We start from the raw sequence: 24,710 nt of genomic DNA, 5'->3' as shown, positions 1-24,710 counted from the left end.
AGCAGGTCCCAGCTGTCTCTGGACTAAACACTGAGTGTGTCTCCACCCAGCATCCCTGGAGCGAGCTGGGTGCCAGAGGGATGCAGGGATGGTGCAGGAGGATGATGAGGACTGGGAGGATCAGGAGGAGGAGGAGGAGGAGGAGGAGGAGGATAGGGGGGTGGAAGGTGGGGATGGGGAGGAGGGTGAAGATGAAGATGAGGATGAGGAGGATGGGGAGATGGTTTCCGGGGGGGCTGGTGCACAGATGCCATGTGCCTTTACATAACAGCTGACTCCGGATTCCATTGGATGAGAAAGTGCTGTGTGCAGCAGCAGCAGCACAGCAGCAGCAGCAGCAGCACAGACCCCCCTCTGCTGTGTGCGAGCTGCCGCATTGCCCAGAGCCTGTCAGGGAGAATAGCGAGGCCGTGGAGGGGGGAGGTGGGCGGGGGTGAGTGGAGGGTGACTTGGGGTAAATGCACGTGCAAGTTTGGACGCGGCTCCGCAGTGCATCACCACAAACAGCGGGTCAAAACCAGCAGCCTGTGAGCTGCGTGTCCGAGGGAGAGACGTGGAGGGAGATGGGGGGGGGGGTGTGTTTGTTTATTAGCTCTACCTGTCCCTGCCCGGTAGGCGGTGAGAACGCGCGCGTGTCCCCGTGTGTGTGCGTGCGTGCGTGTGCTGGGGGGGCGGAGCCGCTCGGACATGAGTAAATGACGTCAGCTCGCAGGTCGCCGAAGCAGTGAAACAAACATGGCGACAGAATGGAGCGGGCAGCAGGGTTATGTTCTCACTGTCATCATCTGCCTGTGGAGCGCGGTCGGTGGGCGGACGGAGACGGCGGTTGCGGCGGCGGCGGCGGCAGCGGGGTTCGGCGGCAGGGGCAGCGGCGGGAGCCAGGTGCTCGGCATGCGGCTCGAGAGGAGCGACAAGCCCGCCAGCACCAATGACGACGGTGTCATCCAGGTGACTGAGGAGAGCTCCGTGCAGCTCCGGTTTTACGGGGTGCAGCTTCACTCGGGCGCCTGGACGCAGATCCGCTTCACGGAGCTCGTGGACGGAGGCGGCGGCGTGGACGAAGAGGAGGATGGGGAGGAGGTGGTAGCGGCGGCGAGGGGCGGCAGCGGCATGATGGACGCGCCGGACAGGACTTGTGCTGATTTCACGAAGGACATCAGCGTCGGGACCTTCATGAACGTCAGCAGTCACCGCACCTCGGGGCTGATCTCCTTCCAAGTCAAGCCGCTCCGCAAGAGCGAGCCGCAGAAGGAGTACGCGCTGTGCACGCTGAGCGCCGACGGGAGCAGGTGGGTGCAGCTGGGGGACAGTGATGGCAGGGTGCTGGTGGTGGAGGAGAAGAAGTCCCTGCTGCCCATGTGGCTGCAGGTCATCCTCATCTTCTTCCTGCTGACGCTCTCGGGGATGTTCAGCGGCTTGAACCTGGGGCTGATGGCGCTGGACCCCATGGAGCTGCGCATCGTCCAGAGCTGCGGCACCGACAAGGAGAAGAAATACGCGCGGAAAATCGAGCCCATCCGCAGCAAAGGGAACTATCTCCTGTGCTCACTCCTCCTGGGGAACGTCCTGGTCAACACCACCCTCACCATCCTCCTGGACGACCTGACCGGATCAGGTCTGGGCGCGGTGGTCGCCTCCACCGTTGGGATCGTCATCTTCGGGGAGATCGTTCCCCAGGCGCTGTGCTCCCGCCACGGACTGGCCGTGGGTGCCAACACCATCGTGCTGACCAAGTTCTTCATGTTCCTCACCTTCCCGGTGTCCTTCCCCGTCAGCAAGCTGCTGGACGTGCTGCTGGGCCAGGAGATCGGCACCGTGTACAACCGGGAGAAGCTGGTGGAGATGCTGAAAGTGACGGAGCCCTACAACGACCTGGTCAAGGAGGAGATGAACATGATCCAGGGCGCTCTGGAGCTCAGGACCAAGACTGTGGAGGACGTGATGACGCCGCTGGGGAACTGCTTCATGATCCAGGCGGACGCGGTGCTGGATTTCAACACCATGTCGGAGATCATGGAGAGCGGCTACACCCGCATACCCGTGTACGACGACGAGAGGTCCAACATCGTGGACATCCTGTACGTGAAGGACCTGGCGTTCGTGGACCCGGACGACTGCACCACCCTGAAGACCATCACCAAGTTCTACAACCACCCCGTGCACTTTGTGTTCCATGACACCAAGCTGGACGCCATGCTGGAGGAGTTCAAGAAAGGTGCGTCAACCCACACGTGTGTGTGTGTTTGTGTGTGTGTGTTTGTGTTTGTGTGCACTTTCATCGCCATCTTCATCATCATCACAGCAGCTGCTTTCTCTGAGGCTGCACTGAAATCAGCTGCAGTCTTCATCCTCACTGCATCCAGACGCAAACACACACTCCCCACCTTCAGGCTGTGTCTGTGTCGATCAGCACTATCGATGAGTGGAACATCCCAGCCTACATTAGAGCTCTCACCACAGGCAGCAGCTGAACAAATGTGATGCACAGTGCAGCACATAAACAAACGGTCCACCAGTTAAAAGCACATTTTACTTGTGCTCATCATTCGAGCATTTTTCTCTGAGGAGGTGCTTTCAACCTCAACACAACTGATCTGAGACATGCAGAGCCAGCCTTTAATATCAAGTCACGTGTTTTTCTTTCTCCTTTCTCTTAGAGGGCGGATTCCTTTTTTGCATTCAGCAAACAATATGCAAAAAAAGATTATTTTCGGCGCAATTGTATTGTGAATTTTGAATTTCGATAGGTCTGAATGAAAAATACATTTTTAAATAATGATGATGTGATTCTAACTTCTGAACTGTAGGCCAATGCAAAAACAGACATTTGAGGCCTGTTTGGTGTGGTGCATTCAGTCAGCAGGAGATTAGGATGCTGACAAACAAGACACATCAGAAGTTTTATGATCAAACACGTGATATGATGAGGAATACCTTTATGATCAATATAAGCTTTAGAGTGTCTGTCTGTTATTTGCAGTGGTATCTTGGAAAATGTGTTTCTGACCATACTTGGGTTGACCTTGACTTTTGACCTTTGACTGATCGGCTCCTAAATTGAATCATCTGGAAATACCCTCCTTTGTAATATTCCTCCTTTCATATGTTGTGGAGTTATTTGATTCTCATTCTCTCTCTCACACACAAACACACAGATTCAGAAAGAGAAACAGTACCCAGCTTTTGTCTCTCTGCAGGCATAGATAGATTACTTTATTCATCCCCAAAGGCATGCTGGGTAACTGTCAAATACGAGTGCAAAGACAAGACTCATCATGTGTATTTTTTTTATTCATTAGCCACATCAGTGTTTTATATAATCTGACTTTTATTCCCTCTTAATACTCAGCAGTGGATTTCACTGATGATCGTCTACTGTCAGAAACTAATCGGTGAAATCAGCTGCTGCCCTAATGTCTGATGGGATGAAAATGTGCACATTCAGGCGCACAGGATTAGTGCAGGACATCGCAGCACTGATATCCACACCTTGAATACAAAGCGTGTATCACAACAACGTTGCGCCTGCAGAGGCTTATTTTGTTGATAGTGTAAGTTTAATGTTCAGAGTCCATCCTGCTTGCAGGGAGCAGTGGCCATTTACCCAGAGCAGCATCTGTGGTGAAATGAGAACAATATGTGATAAAAGATGAATCTTATTCTTAAACTGTGAATCTCCCTGACAGTTATTTTCTGGATTAGTTGTAGAGCTGCAAATAACAATTATTTGTATTATTGCTAAATCTCTTAAATGATTCAGTTCATTGAAAATGGCTAAACGTGCCCTTCATACCTCTCCAGAAGGTGAAGTCCTCAAATGTCTTGTTTTGTTACAACCAACTGTCCACAACCCAAAGATATTCAGTTTACTCTGTTACTCTGTTAATCCATTCTGAAACGAGTTGCAAATTAATCGTCTCTCAATCAACTTGTATTATTTAATCAGCTTTACACTAGGCACATGCATTGTAAATTGCTGGAGAATGTGCAGTGCTGTGTTTGATGCTATTGTGAGACGTGATATGTCCAATATTAATATAAAGTTTAATGAACAGATGACCAGCGCTCTCTAGCAGACAGTGGTGGCGGGGACAGTGTGCAATCAGTGGTTGGACCGAGTTGAACATTTCTTTTTCCTCAGGATAATTACAGCAGGTCAGGCACCGGATGAAACCTTGGGTCAAAATTGCAGATCATTCCTATAATTTGGCTATTTTTATTTCACCATATTGGACAGACAGACTGACCAATGATGTCATGGCAACAACATTCACAGAATAATTTCCTGTTTGGCTATTTGTTTTCAAAGTAAAAGCACGATGTTTGTTTTGTTGCTCCAATGCTTCATCCGTAGAGGCATTAAACACACACATGAACACTAATAAAGCAAATTCAGTTTCATTTATGAAAAACAACCTCCATTGCAGATAAACCAGGTAGGATGAACACAAAGTTTTTATAACTTCACTCTGCACCATAGACTGTTTATGAAAAGCTCTGAACACAACGTCCAGCAAACAAACAATAGAAAGTGAGACAAGGACAAGGAATCATTCTGAAGGAGCTCCAGAGCATTAATACAGGAGAAGAGAACAGCCAAGTTTAAAACAGGCACTGCACTAGTTCATAAAATGTTGGAAAATTGTAAAAAGAATGACGTTTCCGTACCCAAGGGGACATGTCTTGTTTTGTCATCAGGCTCACGTGTCAGGAACTGGGGAAAAAAGAATGTTTGACATTTCTGTATGAAAAATGATCAAAACAGTTGGTGATAAACTCTCTGTTGGTCAGCTCAGTAGGTTTAAGTCACTTAGTCGGGAAAAGGAGAAGTCTCCTTCAAATGGAAGTTTGGAGCCGAAGTTCATTCACCTTTAAAACGCCATTGAAAAAGTCTCTGAACAGAAGCTGCTGCGAGGTGATCTCAGACCTTCCCGCAGAGCATAGGCAGGAGGGACAGGCCAATGTGTGTGTGTGTGTGTGTCATGAGTCATCCACCTTGCTAACGTCAGCGCATGAACTGGCTCTGTCACAAGCCAACACAGAACCAGGCCTGTTGGCTCTGTCATGTCCAGCCACAGCTCAGTGTGGAAGCCAACGGCCACTTACATGCTGAGTCATGTCTCATACAGCATCAGCAGCAGCTAAAAAGCAGCATCATTCAAAAGTAGGACGCACATTAAAACACACAAATAACACATCAAAAAAAGCACTGCTATAATGATCATGTTCATTGTCTCTGTCCTGTCTTTCTTTTGCTTTTACTTTATCTAAATCTCTCCCCATTAAAACTGTGCAGAATTATCAGCTCCTGTTATAGCAACTACCAGTAGATGACCTTGTTGCTGAAGAAAACACAATCATCTAATCATTCTCAGGGAAATGCTGCAGCTATTTAGAACCTCTGTGATCTCTATGATTTCGTGACGATTCATGGACATTGACACGTAACGAGTTATGACCCTGCGGAGTAGAATCAACTTTTAGGCAAATAGTGTGGAAACTTCTGTTGAAGAGTGATGACAGTGATTTGATCTTGAAATGGTGATATATATGCATTGTAATACATCGCCTCCCTTCAGCTCAAGCCAGTTTTGTTTTGTTCACAGTTTGTTATGAAAGAGCTTTTACAGTGGATGTTAAAGATAACTTGCAGAAAACCTGTACATAAAAATTGAAGGTTGGAAAAATGATTAATCCTCAGTAAGAGCTGAGCCAGAACCTATTCCATGTTTGTGAGTTTGTCTTTAAATTAATAAATAATCTCAAATGAATAAAAGTCTGATATATTTGGCTGTTAGTTATAACTTGTCTGGATGTGACTGCAGCTCTGAGACTCTTCATTCCTTTTTTGTGAAGATTTAACGAAGATTTAAAGGTGCAGTGTGTAGAATTTAGTGATATCTAGTGTTGAAATTTCATGTTGAAGCTGAACACCCCTCACCTCACCCTCTCCTTCCAAACATGAAAAATAAACTGTGCTAGCATTTAATTGTCATAAAAACTCAAAAGGTGTTTAGTTTGTCCAGTCTGGACTAATGTAAAAAACATGGCGGCCTCCGTAGAGAGGGTCCCTCGATGTAAATATAAAGTATTTAAATATGAGTCTTTTCTGGGGTAAAGAAAACTACAATTCATACAATTTAGATGAAACGAATTAGTGAAAACATCATGAGAATTATTCTACATTAAATATCTGCCAATAGTTTCCTTTCACCGAAATCTTACACACTGGACCTTTAAAGCAAGGGTTGGTAATAGTGGAAAACCCAGCATGAGCAGGCTACGGTATTCAAATGGTGAATCCCGCCCCCTCTCATCAAAGCTACGCCCCAAAACACATGAGCGTTCACTGACTGACAACCATAGAGGCTTTCCTGTGACCGGCTCGCTAACTTCTGGCTCTGCTTCAGTGGTGTATGTCTGAACACTCAGCTCATGCGAGTAGGCAAGCAGGTTGGTTAGTGACGGACAGGTACACCAGTCCTGTAAGGGCCATAGACACCAGCTGTTTTTCTTTAATACATATTCAATTCAAACAGGTATTAAATTGCATTCAGTGTTGTATTAGAAGGATATTAACTTGTTGAACTGGCAGGAACCCTGGCTAGTGTGACCTAATGCTGACATTTGTTATTACAAACTGAGGACTTATCTTTGAAAGGATTCCATTTGCAGCAAATTGGAATTGATCACGTTTTTTCTCTCCAAGTATTTGTGGTAAATGACTCATTAACAGAATAAATGATGCATGCTTTTTCTCAGAAGTCCAATGCAATGCGTGTGTGTGTGTGTGTGTGTAAATGACAGAACTGTACTGCAGTGTTTTGAGTGTTCATCAAGACCAGAAAAGTGTTATATAAAAAACATTACCATAATTCCACAATCCATTGACGTCACACTTGCCTGTGTATCATTAATGGCTAAACAGTCAGTCTGTGGACCGAATTGAATATGTCTTCTTCTACATCCTCGCATAATCTACAGCACTGGTTGGCAACTGCCAGCCTGCCAAAGCTGCTCCGTCAGCAATAATATCTGACCCACCAGATCATTTTGATGATGTGATTATTTTTACATCGGTCTGACACTGACTTTCACGGGAGACACAGGTGCTGCTCTAAGATTCACTTCCTCTATTGCACATTTTCTTCAAAGTGAAAGCGCGACGTTCTTTTGGTTTATGTAAACTTTATATCAAGCTGAATTACAAGCTTTTGTTTTGAAGAGTTGTGAGCTTGGGTCTGTATATTGTGTCGACTGCTCAACAGACTGAAATAACAGCAGTTAAGTCAGTCATTCAAACTTGTATAAACCAGACATGTGAACAGTAATAAAGTAAATTCATTTAAATTTTTATGAAAAACCTTGACTTTAAAATCTTGATAGCAGATAAACCTGTTAGGATGAACGCAAAGTTTTCTAACCTTACTCTGCAACATAGACTGTTTATAAAACGCTCTGCACACAGCTAGGTTAAATTTAAACAACATCGATGGATCGTTGTGATTGTTTTTAATTTGAGGTAAAATAAAGTTTCAGTGCAGCCTTATTAACGTAAAACAAAATATAATAATTCTGTACACTTTGAAATCTAATCAATTCAGAAAAGGCATTGAAATAAATTATTAATTTTAAGAATAATAATAATAAAAATATAGAGTAAACAACTTAAACCTGAAAAAAGTAATTCAATAGATTTGTTTGTTTTATATTCTTAAGTCCAGAGTCAGTTCATTCATTTTGTTTTATTTCAGTTTTGGTGTCCTATACTTGGTGTTTACATTTATAAACAGACCAGATCAAGTTGAGTTTAATGTCTCTCTGATTTTGTCTTTCTGACTCAAGTCTCACTGATGCATGTGTTTGCTCAGTTCAGCCTAAAGAGGAGGGTTTGTCTCAGATTTGCAGGACATGACTGGTGACCTTGGTGACACACACATGACACATGGCACATACATGTAGACACGTCGCAGCATCATTGAGCGTCGTGAGGACGGATGCTGCTGCTGCGTGAAGCTCAGTAACGGTGACAGGTTTCTGTCCTGGCAGCTCTGCTCTTGTTGACCTGTGGATAACGTATCTGTCCTTGGCTCTGGTTGGCAGCCATCAGTGTACATGTCATGTCAGCCCTCACGCAGCTATAAACAAGTCAACAGTTTTTTTAATGAGAGCAGAGGCAGGGGTGGATTAATCTGTTCTTTCTCTCTTTTCCCCTGCCACATCCCTCTTTACTCTCAGCCCCCCCCCCCCCCCGCCTGCCCCTTGCTGCCTCTCCCTCCAGCCTCTCCCTCCAGTCTCTCCTCTTTATCTGGTCTTGGCAGTTCGTCCAAGGCTCTAAGTCCAGTCAGGGCTATATTAAGGCATCAGTCTGTCCTCCCAGCAGTCAGGATAAATCCTCTGACGATCGAACAGCGGCGCAACTGATGCTACGCTGCCTCCAAAATAGAAAAAAAACAAACAAGAAAGGGTGTTTTCATGTATCGGGGAGCCGAGTGTGTTCGAAGACCAGCTGCTGCAGTGAAATTCACAACCCCCCCTCCTGTTTGATGCTGCCCTACTTTCCTGGCAGTTGATTTCTTTTTAAGAGCCGGGTTTGTCAGAACATGGAAAACCGTACAGCATCGCAAATTTTTTTCAAGACTTGTCGTAACCTTTAGTTGACCTCTCTCTCTCTCTCTCTCTCTCTCCCTCCCTCCCTCCCTCTCTCCCTCTCTCCCTCTCTCTTGTCACCAGGTAAATCCCACCTAGCCATTGTCCAGAAAGTGAACAACGAGGGGGAGGGAGATCCCTTCTACGAGGTGCTGGGATTGGTCACCTTGGAGGACGTCATCGAGGAGATCATCAAGTCAGAGATCCTGGATGAATCCGACCTGTACAGTGAGTCAGCGCTCGCTGGTTGACGGTCATTACGCAGATGCAAATGTTTCAACACGTCAACACGTGGAAGATTTCAAATTCTTACATTTGGCTGATGTGTCTTATATGATATGATATTTGATAATGATGTCCTTGAAAAAGTCACAATCACACAAATCTAAAAATGTGTTTAACATATCTGTGTGTTCTGATTTGATTGAGTCAGAGGAGGAAGTGCTAAGAGTTTTAAAGAACATTAAGATCTGATGACGATGCTTCTGTTGCTCGTCATATTGATAAGTGGCAGAATAAACAGACCATATATGCATTCACTTTGTTACTCTGTAGATCAGTTCCCACTCTACTATAGATTTTGGGCCTTATGTAAAAAAACCTTTGGTTCCCCTCAACTTGGACTCAGACTGTTCTGTCAGATCTGTGGTTGTTTGATGTACAGTACTTGAGGGTAACAACACACTTGATTGTCAGTAAGATGACTGATCTGACCGATGGATGATTGGAAATCAGTTCATTTTTTTGGATTTCAGAAGTTTTGCAAAATCAGTTAGTTTTATGTGTATTTTTCCATATTCAAAAATCATAAAGTACCATAAAACCTTTTGAACAGGACACCTCAGAGAGAGTCACATGTGAGGGATCCCTCTCCCAGAACGGACAGAAGTGTAAAAGATGCTGCAAGAAGCAGAGCACTTCAACAAAATAACAATATTTACAACATTCATGAGAAAAGACAGTGTCTAACATAAATGAAGACGTGTATCAATGTTAAGCTTTGGATTTGACAAGTTGTGGTTATAGAGGAGGTTATGTGCCAGACTTTTTTCTGGAGCCGATGCAGGTATTTCCTGGAGACAAACCTCTTTATGTTTCTTTCTTTCTTTCTTTCTGTAGCTGATAACAGACACAGGAAAAAGGTTGACCCCAACAAAAGCAAACGTGACTTTTCCGCTTTCAAGCACGACGCCGACAGTAAGGTGAAGATCTCTCCCCAGCTCATGTTAGCAGCTCATCGGTTCCTGGCCACAGGTGAGCCCTGAGGAGGAGGCAGCTTACGTCACAGTGAAATGTGACTCAGGAGACGAATGGTTCTCCTTTGTCATAGTCACTGTGGGACTGATGCATGTCGACCCTGGTGTGAATTAAACCAACAATAGAACATTATAGACATTTATTACATACAAATAATTATAATAATGAATGCAGAATGCAATCCCAAATATCATCATATTTTTATATGTATATAAAAATAATAACTTTAACTTTAAAGAATAATGACGATATTTAAATGAATATTTTAATCCCCCCCCAAAAAGGGCTCATAGGTTGTGTTTGAAATGTATTGTCGTCTCAAGACTACATTCAGTTCAATTGTTTCATTTCAGTAAGTAAAGTTAAGAGTTTATACTCTATATGCTATGTATCATACTTCTAATTTTTAGAAAAGATTCAACATGGAGTTAGAGGTTTTTCTTTTTGTCTCTCTGACTTGAGTCTGAGTGATGGGATCCAAGTCATAAGAAGTCAACTCTCAAACATGTATTCTGGCTCAGTAGTTCTTTTCAATTCTAACTCAAATTAAAAAACCAAACTGATATACTGACGTCTTTGTGTCTCTCCCTCAAGAGGTGAGCCTGTTCAGCCCGTTCTTGATCACAGAAAAAGTCTTACTGAGGATCCTCAGACACCCGGACGTCATCCAGGAACTCAAGTTCAACGAAAATGACAAACGCTCACCACAGCACTTCCTGTACCAGAGGGGTAAACCTGTCGACTACTTCATACTCATTCTGCAGGTAACCGCACACATACTGTACATAACCAGAATCACACTGAGGACGTGTTAAAACCATGCACTCAAGACAATGAACGAGGATGAGTGCATGAAGCTGGTTTGGTTTAAACTCTTTAAGATTTCTTTAACCTCCAGCTCTCCAGATTTATGCAGATCATAACACACACACATATACACTGTGAATGTTTTAATGACACATTTATCATGGAAAACAGTTTCACAAGGATTTCAAATAGATGTGTTTGTTCATCACTCTAATTAAACCGTTTTCAGACATGAACTCTTAAGATTGTCTGCAGAATTGGGATATTTAGATAATTCAGTTGCTTTTGATGAACATCACATTTAAGACAAATTGAGATCGACCAAAGAGGTCACATACTTTTTCTTGCCACATTGTGGATATACACATGTACTGCATTCTGCATATTTCTATGCTTTGGCTGATCCTGTCTCAGAACTGGCTGTTGAAGGGTCACAATGAAGTCAGATTGGGTAACACAGGTTGAGCTGTTTAAACTAGTAACAGGTTTATCTCCGGTCAGGCGCTGTGTCAGTCTGGAGGGGGTATTAGTGCTGATGCTAGCACTAAACACTTTGACCTTTTAAGACACGCCTGACTTAAGGTATTTAAGAGTTTGTTTGAAAAAAGAAACACTGTAATGCAAGCGAAGAATTGATGATGACACCCTGTCTGAGTGTCGAACCCTGACACTAACCCTCAGACAGTGGTTGACGTTAACAATGCAGAATAAGTGCGGACCAGTTCAAGAAAGCAAATCATTTTTTGGAGTTACTGCTCATTAGTTTGTGGATAGTCAGGAATTCTGATTGGAAGACGGCAATTGGCAACAATTGATTTATTATTTTGATTACTGATTAATCTATACATAAATATATGGAATACTTTCATGTGAAAGAAATTAGTTCCCAGGTCCAAGGTGATGTCTTCAAGTATCTTGTTTTTTTGCCAACAACCCCAAAACATTTATTATCATTAAAATCTTATTCAGACCAAAAGTATGATAATAATAATAACAACAATAATAATCAGGAATAATTATCCAATAGCAAATAAAAGTAGATTTTGCCTCCTAATGTGTATTGATATAAGACTGACAGGCGCTGTTCATGAGTAAAGAGCACTCGTGCTGGACACTGTTCAGTTACGGTGCATTTTGCTGATGTAGTTTCATTAATATTCAGCACAGTAAGCGAAAAAGCTGCAAAGTAAAACGTCCTTGGGATGATCTGAGGACTGAATCAAACAGCTCAGTGTAGCTGTTAATAAACAGACATTATTTGTACAATGACTGATCCAGACCAATAAGTAGTTCTCGTTGTCTCAGTCTTGCTCTAAAGATCGTGAGGGGCTCCTCGTCCTGCGTGACCTTCACTAATAGATCCTCTTACATAAGAGAGGGACAAATCGAGGGGAGAGAGAGGGATTGAAGGGTTAAGGAGGATGGAAAAGCAGATGAGAAGAGACGTTGAGCGCTGACAATCGGCACCACACAGCCGAGCACATGAAGTGTGAAATAAAGAGTAGGGGGGTGTTGGAGGACAAGTGTAGAGATGGAGGGAAGAAAGGAAGAGGATACGGCGTCAGGCTGTGAATCCCTCCTCTGCACCAGGAAGACTGGAACAGAACAAAGATGCAAGGGAGGGATGTTGTGAAAGAAAGAGATGTTCAACACCACACACGTGCAGTATCTCACTTGTGTTTTTAAATGTATCAACCAGGTGCAAGGCAAAAGAGCTTTATTTACATGGCACAGCAATTAAAGTGCTGTACACAGGCAAAGACAAGCATTAGAATAACAATAGGAAACATCCCATAAAACAGAATAAAATAAGATTTTGTAAAATAATAATATGAAAGAAAATTACAAACCACAAAAAAAAACCAAAGTGAAAATAAAGTGCATCAGAACCCGTCAAAGGAGCAGAGTTTTTCATTTAAATTAAATGGAAGAGACCATTATCTAAATAAGCAGTTCAAGCCTTAGCACTCCTTTTTTTTACTTTCCGTGCATTTAGTTTATGTCCAAATCTACTTTTGTTAGTTTGCCAGTGGAAATTAAGATTCAAGAACTTGAGGCACAACAAAATAAGTAACCACATAATAAAATAATAATAATACTTCAACTCTCTGCAGAGGAAACAATCTCAGCTCGTGCATGAGCAGATCATCTGTGCGTGTAACAAACAGAGTGTATGCATGATGTGCACCCGCCTATGTATGTGCATATTACAATATCGATAATGTGCCTTTAAAAGAAAGGTTGAAATACTGAGCTACTGACCTCAGACCAGTCTTTGTTGGTTAATCACTTTGCGCTGCTTCAAGATAGCAACGCGTCAGAAGTGCATTTGCTATTCAAACAACTTTGACACTGGATGGGAAATGACAGCTGCATCTGTTTGACACTTGTGAACACTATTTCTCGACACTGCCTTGTACTTAAACTTTGTCACATTTATTTTTATCCCTTGTATTGTTGTAAAGTCAGGTGAAGGTCGGCTAATATAAGCTACATTAGGTCTGTACAGAGGGGTTGAAGTCAACCTGCAGTTTGTGCTGTTGTTGTGTTGCACAGAAAGTGTTTCCTATATTTATTCGACACATTACAAACACTTGCAGTATTAAACCTTGTCTCTCAAATAACACGAGATGATCACAAAGAGATTTCAAAGGTTGAATGGGAACAACGTTGCATCCTGCTCTCTGGTCGTCATCAGTCACACACACCGACACTGATTAATTTGAACTGTGTTATATGGAGGTTGTTGTTGTTGACACCTGAGGTGTGGATAAAGTGACTGCAGACACTCAGCAGGCAACTTGAGCACAGCTGCTCCTGTTCCACCATATGTGTCTGTGTGTGTGTGTGTCTGTGTGTGTGGGTGTTTGAGGTAAAGAGACACTGAACCCTGCCTGTGGGGAGAATGTAATATTTATGGGATGTCAAAGTGCCATAGGAGATGACTCATGGATTTTGCACAGAACTTGTTGACCGACACACACGCACACAAGTGCAGTTTAGACTGTCAGATAATAATAGACCTTTAAAAAAGAAATGTCCGGTGTATGTGTTTGTGTTACTGTGTCTTTCAGGGGCGAGTGGAGGTGGAAGCTGGAACTGAAAACATGAAGTTTGAAACTGGGCCGTTCTCCTATTATGGGGTCATGGCTCTAAGTACACCATCGCTGGGTAAGACAGTACATGCTTACACACGCACACACACACACACACACACACACACACACACACACACACACACACACACACACAGTTCTGTCAAATAAACAGAAAGTGTAAGAAGCTGCTACCCTTTCATAATCATTTTTCTACCAAGTTACCAGACAAGGCTCTAGCAGTATTTTATTTTGAAAGGGCTGACTCACAGTATAATTAGAATAGGAGTCACTAGTAATGTTGGCAGCCTCTGTTCCGTGGAGCTCTGCTGCACTGTGGAGAAACCATCCCCACAACAACAAAAGTACATTTATTACAGTGAAAACATTTTCTTCTTTGATTGCAGGATCCTCTCATGGCATATTTTGATTATTATTATCATCAAGTACCAAATAGCTCTGTTTGTAAAGATAAAGCATTAAATGTGGATTAATCTGCAGATGAAAGTAGTCCCAAACAAATACACCATTTCCTACAACCTGCTTGATGAAAACCAGTGTCCAGCTTTTTTAGGAAAATTTACCTTTTGTATACGTGTTTGTGAGGTGTGTGAAGATTTCTGTCCTCAGTATATACCACACAAGCTGAGTGGGAAAAATAGGATCAACTTGTTGACAACATATGATTTTATCTCGAAACGTTCTCATTATACCATGAATTTAACTTATCATGTCAAAACAAGAAACCTTTTTTCATTTTAATATGATTCAATATAAATAAACAGCAGCTGGCCCAAATACGATCCATCCATTGTGTATTCATACTCATGTATCCAGGCTCTTGTAAAAAGAAGAAAAGAAAAACTCTCACCAAACTCATCAAATAATATTTGTGTTGCTGTGGCAACAATAAGCAACAACACAATGAAAATGTGAAAGAAAAAATCCGATTCAAACTCTATAATGTGTAACATTCTCTCTGCTGGTCACAGTCTCCTGACGTTCTTTCACAAAGTGCTCTGTAGCTTATCGAGCTGCAAATAAAGTTATGAGGGGAAGAGTGGAAAAGTCAATAGGCTTAGTCCAAATAGGGAAACACTTACACTGTAGACCAATTTACAATAAACTTTCTCTTCTCTCCTCCAAGCCGACAGGTGACGCCTGAGAAATCGGCAAGAGAATAAATAGATATTGACTCGTTGATGTTCACTGAGATATTTTTAATCCTTGGTTTTTAATTTGTAAGACCTTGTAATGGAGCTTTTAATGGACCCAGGTTGTTATGAAGGGTATTATTGGTCTAAACAAACAAACTGGGACTATTGATCATTAACTATAGATGCATTCAGCAGCAGGGAACATTTCCATTAATCTGCAATAAAAAACTCAACTCAAGTTTTATATTATCATCCAGCCAGAGGAAATGAACATGGAAGTAATTTACTGAAAATGTCCATTATACTAAAAAGTGCATCATATGAAAGTACATTTATTTAAAGGAACATCACTTATAACCATTTAAATGTATTTTTCAATGTTTAAATGAGTGATACTGTTTTTCAGGGTTAGACATCAATTAGTGATCAACCGATTAGATTTCTTCATACGGATATTTAATGCCAATATTATTGTTCATAATAATAAATGAGACACAAGATTTGTGAAAGACAGGCGTTTTTTTTGTTTTTTCTGTTCTTGTTTTGTAACAAATATAAATAAAAAATAATACTGATGTATTTTTCACTCAAGCACAGAAGAACTATTTAATATATAGTATGTGCTCTCTCTGTTTTTCTTAATTCAGTCTCAACTCTGCACTCCACTAAAAGTAATTGTAAATCTAGAAGATGAATCGGTTTATTGTTAATATCAACATCATGTTTGTGTGTTAAGTAAGGAGCTGAGTCAGGGCATGGCTAGCTTAGCTTAGCATAAAGTGTATGAACTAAGGGAAACAGCCAGTCACCCATGAACACGCAAACATCACTAATGAACACATAGCATCGTGTTTGTTGAATCATGGGTTGCCAGATATAGTCCAAGACCACAGGTTTTGGTTTGTCTGGTCTGGACTAATGAAAAAACACGGCGGCCTCCGTAAAGAGCACACCCTCAATGTTAATATTTAAGTATTTAAATATAGAGGGCCTTTTCTGGAGTAAAGAAAACTACAGTTCATACAATTTAGATGAAATAAATGAGTGAAAACATCATGAGGATTATTCTACATTAAATTTCTGCCAATAATCTTACACACAGGACCTTTAAAGCCTGGCAGTATGTGGGACACATTGGACAATTTATCACACAAGGTGATGTCATTGTTATTTGTATGGCTCCATCATTTCCTGGAAATAACAATTTAATGAAGAATAGAAGCAAACATGTGAGACAGAGTTTGAAGGATTACTCAAAATCTACTCCAGGATCCAGGACATTGCAAGATAAGACTTTTTAACATATTTGTTGATTTCTCTGAGAATAAGTAATGGAAAAATCAGACATATGTAGAGGACTGATATTTATTTATGTATATTTTATGCAGATATAATTAAAATGTGGATTTAGTGAATTGAAATGTGGCTTCATGAAGTCTGTTGGGCGTTGGTGGATTTTGAGTTGAGTTTATGAGGAATTTCCTGAAAGGAATAATCCACATATCGTGATAAACACTCGGCACTTCACATGTGTGTTCCTGTACAAACATTGTTCAGAGAGCCTCACACATGCTGGTTAGTCTGTGTTTGTTTTCATTTTGAACAGAGCCAAGCAAATCTGATGCTAAACTATGCTAATCACATCCTGAATGCAGCTCCCTGCTCACTGATATGAGAATGACATCAATGCAAATCAGCAACTATCCCTAAATTATTAAGTATTTCTTTAATGTTTGAGCCATGCTTGGGATTAGTGTGCAGATTGAGAGTCTCCACCCAGTGTCACATTCAATGTTTAATTTAACCAGTTGGAAAAAAAATTTTTTTCTAAGAGCGTACCTCTGCCACTGGTTTATTATTATTATTTTTTTTTTAGGGAAAAGCTTCACATCTTCCTGTTTCCTTACCAGGAACCACTGCGTCAAGATAGTCCGCTCTGTGATCCTGTGTCCGTTTTCAACACTTTCTTTTCCTCCAAGAATCCATCCACCTTTACTTTCTGACAATTCAGCCCATGTTTAATTCCAATTTACAGAGAATAATATTCAAATCTGATATGCCTCTTGATGATTAACCAGCAGGGATGCAGATGGAGAGTTGTGAACACAGATTTGAGCTTTAAAAAGGAGTCAGTTCAAGCCTTTATTTGGTCTATAGGAGGAAAACGCGTACACGCAGACAGCAGATGTTCACAGCTACATAATAGGCTGCTTTCCATGACGCTGATTATGCAGTTTCCACAAAATGGTGCAGGATGCAGGTTGTCACCTTACAGGAGGAGGTGCAGGTTGTGTGTGTTGTACATGGGAGAAGGTCACAGTGCTGCTGTGCTGTGGCAGCATCATGTTGTCTGGTCCACAGTGATCTTACCCCGGCTCGCTGTAGAAGTTGTAACACTCGTGACACCTGGTGGTTCAGCATCGTAACTGCAGATCGAACACTATTCATCACTGCCACTTCTTCTTACTGTACTTTCTCTTCTTCTTCTTCTGTGCCTGTTATGCTTCCTCCTCACTGTTTTCCTCTCTGCCCTGGATAAGCTGCTGTCTGTACTTCATGTGCACATAATGCAGCTCAGTGTCTGTGCATGTGCAGAGTCATGTAAATGCAGCGTCAAATGCATATGTCAAACACTTGACCATTCTTCATCCCAAAATTCCCATCGGTAACGTGCCGCTGTCAAAGATGGTGCTTGCGGGTGTTTATCCTGTTTTTTTTTTCTTGCTACAAGATCATTTGTAGTTGGATTAAATGCCATTTGTATTTAATTTTGCCTCTAATCTTACCAATATCAGGCTTTTGGAGCCAGCAGGAGAATGTATTATTTTTGTGGGGCAGTGGGCTGTCAAAAAAACGTTGACACTGTGAAAGTTGACTTTTCAGAGGGATTTTATTGATAAAAAACTGGTGTCGTGATCATTTTCTGTGATGCCACCTTGACTAGTTAGCATGTTGCTGCCGTTTGACCAGCGTGCCACTCCTCTAGCACTGTCACACACCACTCCTCTGTGGCGTAGGGCAGGTCTTTACTGACAGATGCCTCATGAACAGAGTTTGTCACTGTCAGACAAATGCCACTGACCCCCCCCCCCCTCCTGAGCTAAAGCCATGTGGGAGAAATTAGTTTTGAGCGATGGCCAAAAAGAAGGTAGTGAATTTTCCAGCCTAAGCTCCTCTGGCAGGTTGTTCCCAGGGGGTCGGAACCCTAACAGTTTATATCCCATTACCCATGATCCTCAGCGTTGAACGAGGAACAGCTGACGGACTTATCAGAGGATCTCCGGCTGGACTGTAATGTTTTAGAAACTCAGCTGAGCAGTGTGGTGCTGTAACCTTAAACACACAGGCAGTCAGTGATAAGAGTGTTCTTTCATGATTTCATTTAATGTCTGATGGCTGCATTTAGACAACAGTATCAGAACAAAAACAACAGGAGAGATTCGACACAAGGCACCACAGACAATCAGCCCCTTTTCTATTCTGGCACGGTTCCTTTCTCTGTTTCTCTGACTGTTTTTCAACCTGCAGGCGTTGAGTTGCTTAAAAATTTCAATGATTACATTTCATCATCGTACAATAGACTGTGTAATGGATCACAAGCCCCTGTCGTTGTTTTAACGAACCAGAACATTATCTCTTCCTCTTTTGAAAAGAAAAAAAAAAGGAGGGATAATAATAAGAAATGCAGCGGTGGGTGTGATTTACTCTCTGCTGAAAAAGACCCTAAAACAAAACAAACAAAGCAGCTCATATATGTTTCTTTGCCCCCTCCCTCCCCCTCCTCTCTCTCAGCTGTCACCCCTCCTCTCTCCCCGTCAGTGGCGTCCCCCCCTCCACGACGCCTCTCCCTTAAGAGGTTTTCTCTGTTCTCTCGTTTCCCAGGTAAACACTCGCATGGGTTTCCACTTTTATTACGATCTCACCATTTCCTTTTTTATTTTATTTTTTCATGATCTCCAGAGCCCTGATCCAGCAAGTCCAGGCTCGTAGTGAACACAGGCAGATGGCAAGAAGTGAATGCATTTGTCATTCATGGCCCCTTAACCCCAGTCAGACTGAAAATAAAAAACAATGGCCTGTGTGATAGTTAAGGTTGTTCCCCATCTAGCTTGCAATGCACAGTTCTGAACAGCTTGTAAATGTAAAGTCAAACTGGAGGTGAGGATGCAGGCCAGGTGGACAGGCCACAGTCTTCTTCTGTCAGCTGGTATCAGAGATGTCATAAGCCACCTAAACAGTCCTGAAAGGAAAACTTGATGATGTCTAAGGAGGCATGGAAACCTGTAGGTACAAAAAAGGTGTTTCAAACCTTATTTTGGGGCCATGTCGCAAACTTTGGAAGCTTTTATTAACCAGTGATCATTGTAAGTGTAGCTGTGGGTCTCTGCTGATTCATAGGAAGGATCCCGGTCTTGTTTACCCGATATAATGGCTCTGGCTTTGCTAAGATGGCAGGCAGATGGCGAGACTTGTAAAGGACAAATTAGCTCTCAGTCTCACATCGTTACACCATTAAGACCATTAAGACAGTTGGACAATCTTGCTGGACGGGGCTCTTGATGAGCCGCCCTAATAATCTCTAACCTTGTCCCCACCTTCCTTTTAACCACTAACCTACAGTCAGATATTATTCATGACTCCTGAGACATTGTATCATGAAGAGGAGAGGGATAATCTGACTGTGGACCATTTGGTAAAAAGTTTGTCCTTTTGAGAAATCTGCTTATTTTCCTTCTTTCTTTCACAGAGTAACAACAATAAACACAGGTTAGAGGCGAAGTTTACAGGTGCTGTTAAATGCATTTTATTTTTTGTTTCCCCCTATCTTCAGTCTTAATGCTGAGCTAATTAGCCACGGGCTGTAGCTCAACAGTTGCCTCACAGACACAACGATAGCAACAGTCTTTTCATCTAACTCTAACCAAGAAAGGAAATAAGCACAATTCCCAAAATGCTGCACTATTCCTTGAAGCACTAACGCATTCGTGTGTGACACTGAACTGAGGTTCTCTGATCATCGCGTCTCCCTCCTTTTACACAACCCTCCGAGCCAGATTTCAGGGATGGCCTTCCTGCCCTTACGTCACCCTCCATGACATCACTAAAACCAGCCGATGAGAGGGGCTCCTCCTCTGAGCTTAGTCAGTCGTGTTGTAGTCACGAAATGCTCAAACGAGGCACTGGGTCTCATCGCATGGCATGTTTGTCGCATTCTTTCCATAACAGACACTCCTATCCACACAATGCTCATCACCGACATTAACATGTTTTATGTGTATGTGTTCGTTGTGTGTATGTGTTCATTGTGTGTATGTGTTCATTGTGTGTATTGCTGTCACTGCTGTCCACGCTATAAGTCAACATCAGTTGTCTGCCTTCACTTTTCCCTGTTTACTGACGTCATCTTGTTTCTAAACATTGTGTTTCTCTGTTGTCTCTCGATGTGGTGTCTGCCTTTTTAATGTTTAAGTGTGTGTGTGTCTGTATTGCAACTTAAGAAAACACAAATAGACAGAACACAAGCAAATTCCGAAAACTTCATCAATGTAACACATGCAAATACTAACACAACAAAACACAGAAACACACTGCAAAAACACACAACACAACCAAATACTGAAACGTGCACAGATGACCAAAGTGTTTTCAGGGGACGCAACTTCAAGATTTTCTGCCAATTGTCTTGATTATTTTCAATATAAAAAGTAGAAACAATAGACATTCACTTCATTCACATTCCTCAGACTCCTAATGTGCCATCGAGGAAGGTTTGGATGAAAGGACATTGGTACTATTTCATTTCAATTCTGGTATATTATTTATACTTTATTTGCCAAAGTTAAATCTGGCTCTTTTGTCAAGAAACAGGTGTAAATAACCATTTTAACTGTTTAGCTCCATTCACTTTCATTCATTGGACAACCTCACAATTGCTCAATTGCTGCCAATTTAAATATTAATACCGTTGGTGGGATATTAACATTTTATATTCAAAGAAAATTTCTGTCTTTGCTCAATTTGTGAATTTATTGATTCACTGAAACATGTTTTGTGTCTCCTGGAAACACCTCCGTTGTTGTCTGTGCTTCTTGTTGCCCGTCTGCAAATGGTTGTGTTGTATTTTCAGTATGTGTTGTCAATTTAATGAAGTTTTCAGAATTAGTTTGTTTTCCTTAAGTTGCTGTGTGTTGAGCTCGTACCGCTTCCTTTATATGTTTTCTTTATTTGAATCTTCACTCTCTTGCTCACTCCCTTCTCTGTCAATCCCAGAGTTTCGATCTCCATCGCACGGGGGCAACCTCAACCGCTCAGCGTCACTGAGCTGCACTGAGCGCGCTCCAGAGAGTGTCTCTGTCGGTGGGAGCAACACCCAGATCCCAGGCACCCCCTTCCAGTACATCCCAGACTTCTGCGTGCGTGCTCTCACTGACCTGCAGTTTGTCAAGGTAAGTCCCTTTTTGACTGATGCCAGCTCAGTGTCATTATGTATCGCTCAGAAGAAAAAGAGTGGTTTATTTTGATTTAAGGTCCCTCCCAATGATCTAAAGATGGTCGGTGTGTCTCCACTGTCTCCCACTGTACAAAGAGGAAGCCAAAATATCGACACTGCCATCTCACGCTGGTGATTTCATTTGGCACCAGATTAAGCACCATAGTGGAGGAGGCAGGGTTTAGGACCCATACTGCAGGCCGCCACCAGGGAGGGATCCAGATGTTTTGGCCTCCCTTCAGGGAGTTTTCATGTTGTCCTTCTCAGTCACTGGTCTCTCCTCCTGTGTGAGCAGTATAATGGAGACTGTTGGGACACCGTCTATCAAAATCAAAATGCATTCCAGTTTTTAACAACTAATTATTAATTAACAAATCATTATTCTGTCATCATCACATCATTCTGTATATATAAGTACAGTTGATTTAGTTTATTAGGCACTAATATAGATGCAGTCTAATCATTCTAGTGTTTGAATTATTTTAGAGAGAACAGGTAACAGGCACATTTCTGTCCATTCTTTATATGCAGCTCATAAACGATTCCCACTCTCTGTCTTCAGCATTGCTGCTTGTGTGATCGCTCGTGTATTTTCCCCTGCAGATCACTCGTGCTCAATACCAGAACGGTCTCCTGGCATCCAGGCTCGACAGCACGCCGCAGTCTCCAGAGGGCAGTCACACTCGTCTGGACACGTCCATCTCTTTGCCCCCTATCACGCCACCGGGGACACGCACACCACTGCCACTGGCCACGCCCCCGGTAAAGCGGCCACCCTCAAACAAGCAGCTGACGCCACCGGGCAGCCGCGCCGCTCTGCATCAGACCACCTCGTCCTCCTCCTCCAGCCGCAGGCCAAGCCAGGCCTTGCCCCAAGCCACTCCCCCTCAGAGCAACCACACCTCCCTCTCCCAAACCCCCCTGTCCTCCGTGAGTACGGCGTCGTTCACCCTCAACCCCCACCCAAATCTGCCATCCAAGCCCCAGCAGTCGCCGCCCTCTGCTGGACCAGAGAACGGGCCGGGAGAGACCACCACTCTGCTCAGCGAGCAGCAGAACTGTGTGGGCCCCCGCAGGCCCAGCCATAACCAGGCACACCCCTACCCACACGTTCACACCATCAGTCATACACAGACTGAAAGCACCATCTAACTGAGCTCCCCGCGGGGAAACCAAACTACCTGTGCTCTCACATGACACACATTGGCACTACTACTTGTTCCTGTTTGCTTGTTGTTGCCTGAACTTTTCTGTAGACGTCAGAGGGAAGCTGAGGATCATCATGTGTATTTTGTAAACAGAGATCCTCCTTTATCCCCTCTTGCATGCCCCCCCCCCCCACCCCCGGACACTGAAGAACATCAAGAACAGAGAACAAAGAGGGCAGAGGAACAGGGAACACTAGTGAGTTAATATAGACGGAGCTGTGTGTGTGTGTGTGCGTGTGTGTCTGTTTCGAAGGTCAGTTCACCCAAATTGTGTAATTTTTCAACGTTATGAGAGCAGCACAAACACATTTCCATTGCGCTTTATTGTAGTTTGAGTGATGCCTCAAACCCTGAGCTCATACAAGTGGAGCTGCAGTAATGAATCAATTTCACTGTAATCTTCAAATTTGAGAATCTGACAGATCGCAACAGAGGAAGCTAAACATTTACATTGATGTCACTACTAAATATTGTTCACGTGTTGCTAAACATGTTATATCTCCAGTTTAGATCCCTGTTACTCAATAATCTTGACTTTTGGTTCCAATGAGTGGATTTTCTTTATGTTCCAAAAATAACAAAACAAATATCTTATAATCCAGTTTATTGATTTTAATTCCATTTCTGCTCACGACTTCTGTGCACTCAGTGTTTTCCAGCTGAATCAGTTGCAGGGCAGAAAAACATTTATTTAATTATGCTGATTTAGTTTTCTGCTGAGTTATCTACCAGTGCACCAGGGGGTGCTGCTCCCTTTAGCTTACATCCACACAAATTACAAACTTTAGCTGTTTCCAGTTTCTCAAAAGTATTCTTTTATAATATTTGGTTCTGAGCCATTAGTCAAACAAAATAAGACATTAAAGGCAATACTTTTGGCTGTGGGAGATTATAAAAGGCAAAACACATAATTGATCATTCTTGTTAGCCCCTCAGTTTAGATCTCAGTGTTTTTTGGCATTTGTGTGAACTGACCCTTTAAGTCATCACCAGTAAGACACTAACAGAGAACGTACATTCCCACCTGGCGTGTCCAGATCAAGGCTGATCCCTCAACCTTGATATATTATTTACTCTCAAGAGAAGTTTGTCTCTAAATTTCATTTTATTTTTCCAAAGAGTGAAACTTCCACAAAGCTGTGACGTTAACAGTGAAGGTTTTATCGTCAGCAAGTGAGATTGTTTTTATAGATCACCTGTTTGACTGAGTGTATTCTGTGGAGTTGAGCCTGTGTTTATTAGGCAGAGCCGTAACAGCCTGGTGTGAATGACCAGTGCTGTGAAGGTGGGTGTGTTTCTGACCCACCTCCCAACTATGGCAATATGTTTTAAATTGTTCAATTTCCGAGAGTGATTTTAATTTAAGATATTTATTTTTGCTGAATATTTATTTATATGTATTTGACGTTCATTTGTTGTTTCATATTATAGTTTAGATTTGATTGATTTATTTGCCTTTTTTGGTTCATGAAAACACTGCAGACTGAATAATGAACACACTGCATACAGAATATGACAAAAACTGCACAGACTCTTCAGTATGAACGTTTTCCACTAAATATTCCTCACTGTGAATGGAGCTTGGTGAACGACTGACCAAACTGGACCTGACATCTGCTGCTGTGCATTTCATGTATGTCACAACTCTTTGTTGTAAATATAAAGGATCTCTGAGCACCCAGTTTGGGTTGAAAAAGAGGGGACACGTGACTTGAAGACCAAATATCCCAGTAGTTCTATGCCCACAGTTATGAGTGGAAAGTATGTTCACAGGCCTCTCAGTTTAATGCCATCTGTCGTGCAAGTTTAATGATGACATTTCAAGAGTCTGAGTCTGATATACTTACATACTGTAACTAAGACCCGACCAAGCTCTTTCTCTAAGAGCCTCTGGACTGTTTGAATCCTAAGGAAGGCTGCAGCTGCGAGTCAAACCTTTTTTTTTTGTTTTTGTTTTTGGTTCAGTTATATTTTCTAATAGTTTTATACAATGAATAAGTTGTTTTTCAAGAAATAATAATTTTGGAAAATACAGTTGTTTGCTTTT

The 24,710-nt window shown here is 42.4% G+C and overlaps 1 protein-coding gene across 2 annotated transcripts; it reads left to right on the top strand.

Annotated features, from left to right (window-relative positions):
- Positions 1-597: 597 nt before the first annotated feature.
- Positions 598-24,109, top strand: LOC109626036 (metal transporter CNNM4). 2 transcript variants are annotated; one of them, XM_069513218.1, is made up of 8 exons: positions 598-2,215; positions 8,734-8,877; positions 9,769-9,903; positions 10,501-10,670; positions 13,788-13,884; positions 18,758-18,847; positions 21,236-21,411; positions 22,059-22,740. In XM_069513218.1, the coding sequence occupies exons 1-8, from the start codon at positions 736-738 to the stop codon at positions 22,605-22,607; spliced, it is 2,841 nt and encodes a 946-aa protein (XP_069369319.1). In that variant the 5' UTR covers positions 598-735; the 3' UTR covers positions 22,608-22,740. The 2 variants fall into 2 exon arrangements, with proteins under 2 accessions (XP_069369319.1, XP_069369320.1); XM_069513219.1 differs by lacking the exon at positions 18,758-18,847 and having other exon boundaries at positions 599-2,215; positions 22,059-24,109.
- The last annotated feature ends 601 nt before the right edge of the window (positions 24,110-24,710 follow it).

This window comes from Paralichthys olivaceus, chromosome 18, assembly GCF_024713975.1.
Source record: "Paralichthys olivaceus isolate ysfri-2021 chromosome 18, ASM2471397v2, whole genome shotgun sequence".
In the NCBI taxonomy this organism is placed as follows: Eukaryota; Metazoa; Chordata; class Actinopteri; order Pleuronectiformes; family Paralichthyidae; genus Paralichthys; species Paralichthys olivaceus.
Note: the sequence above shows the minus strand (reverse complement) of the source record. Positions and strands in the feature narration are given on the sequence as shown.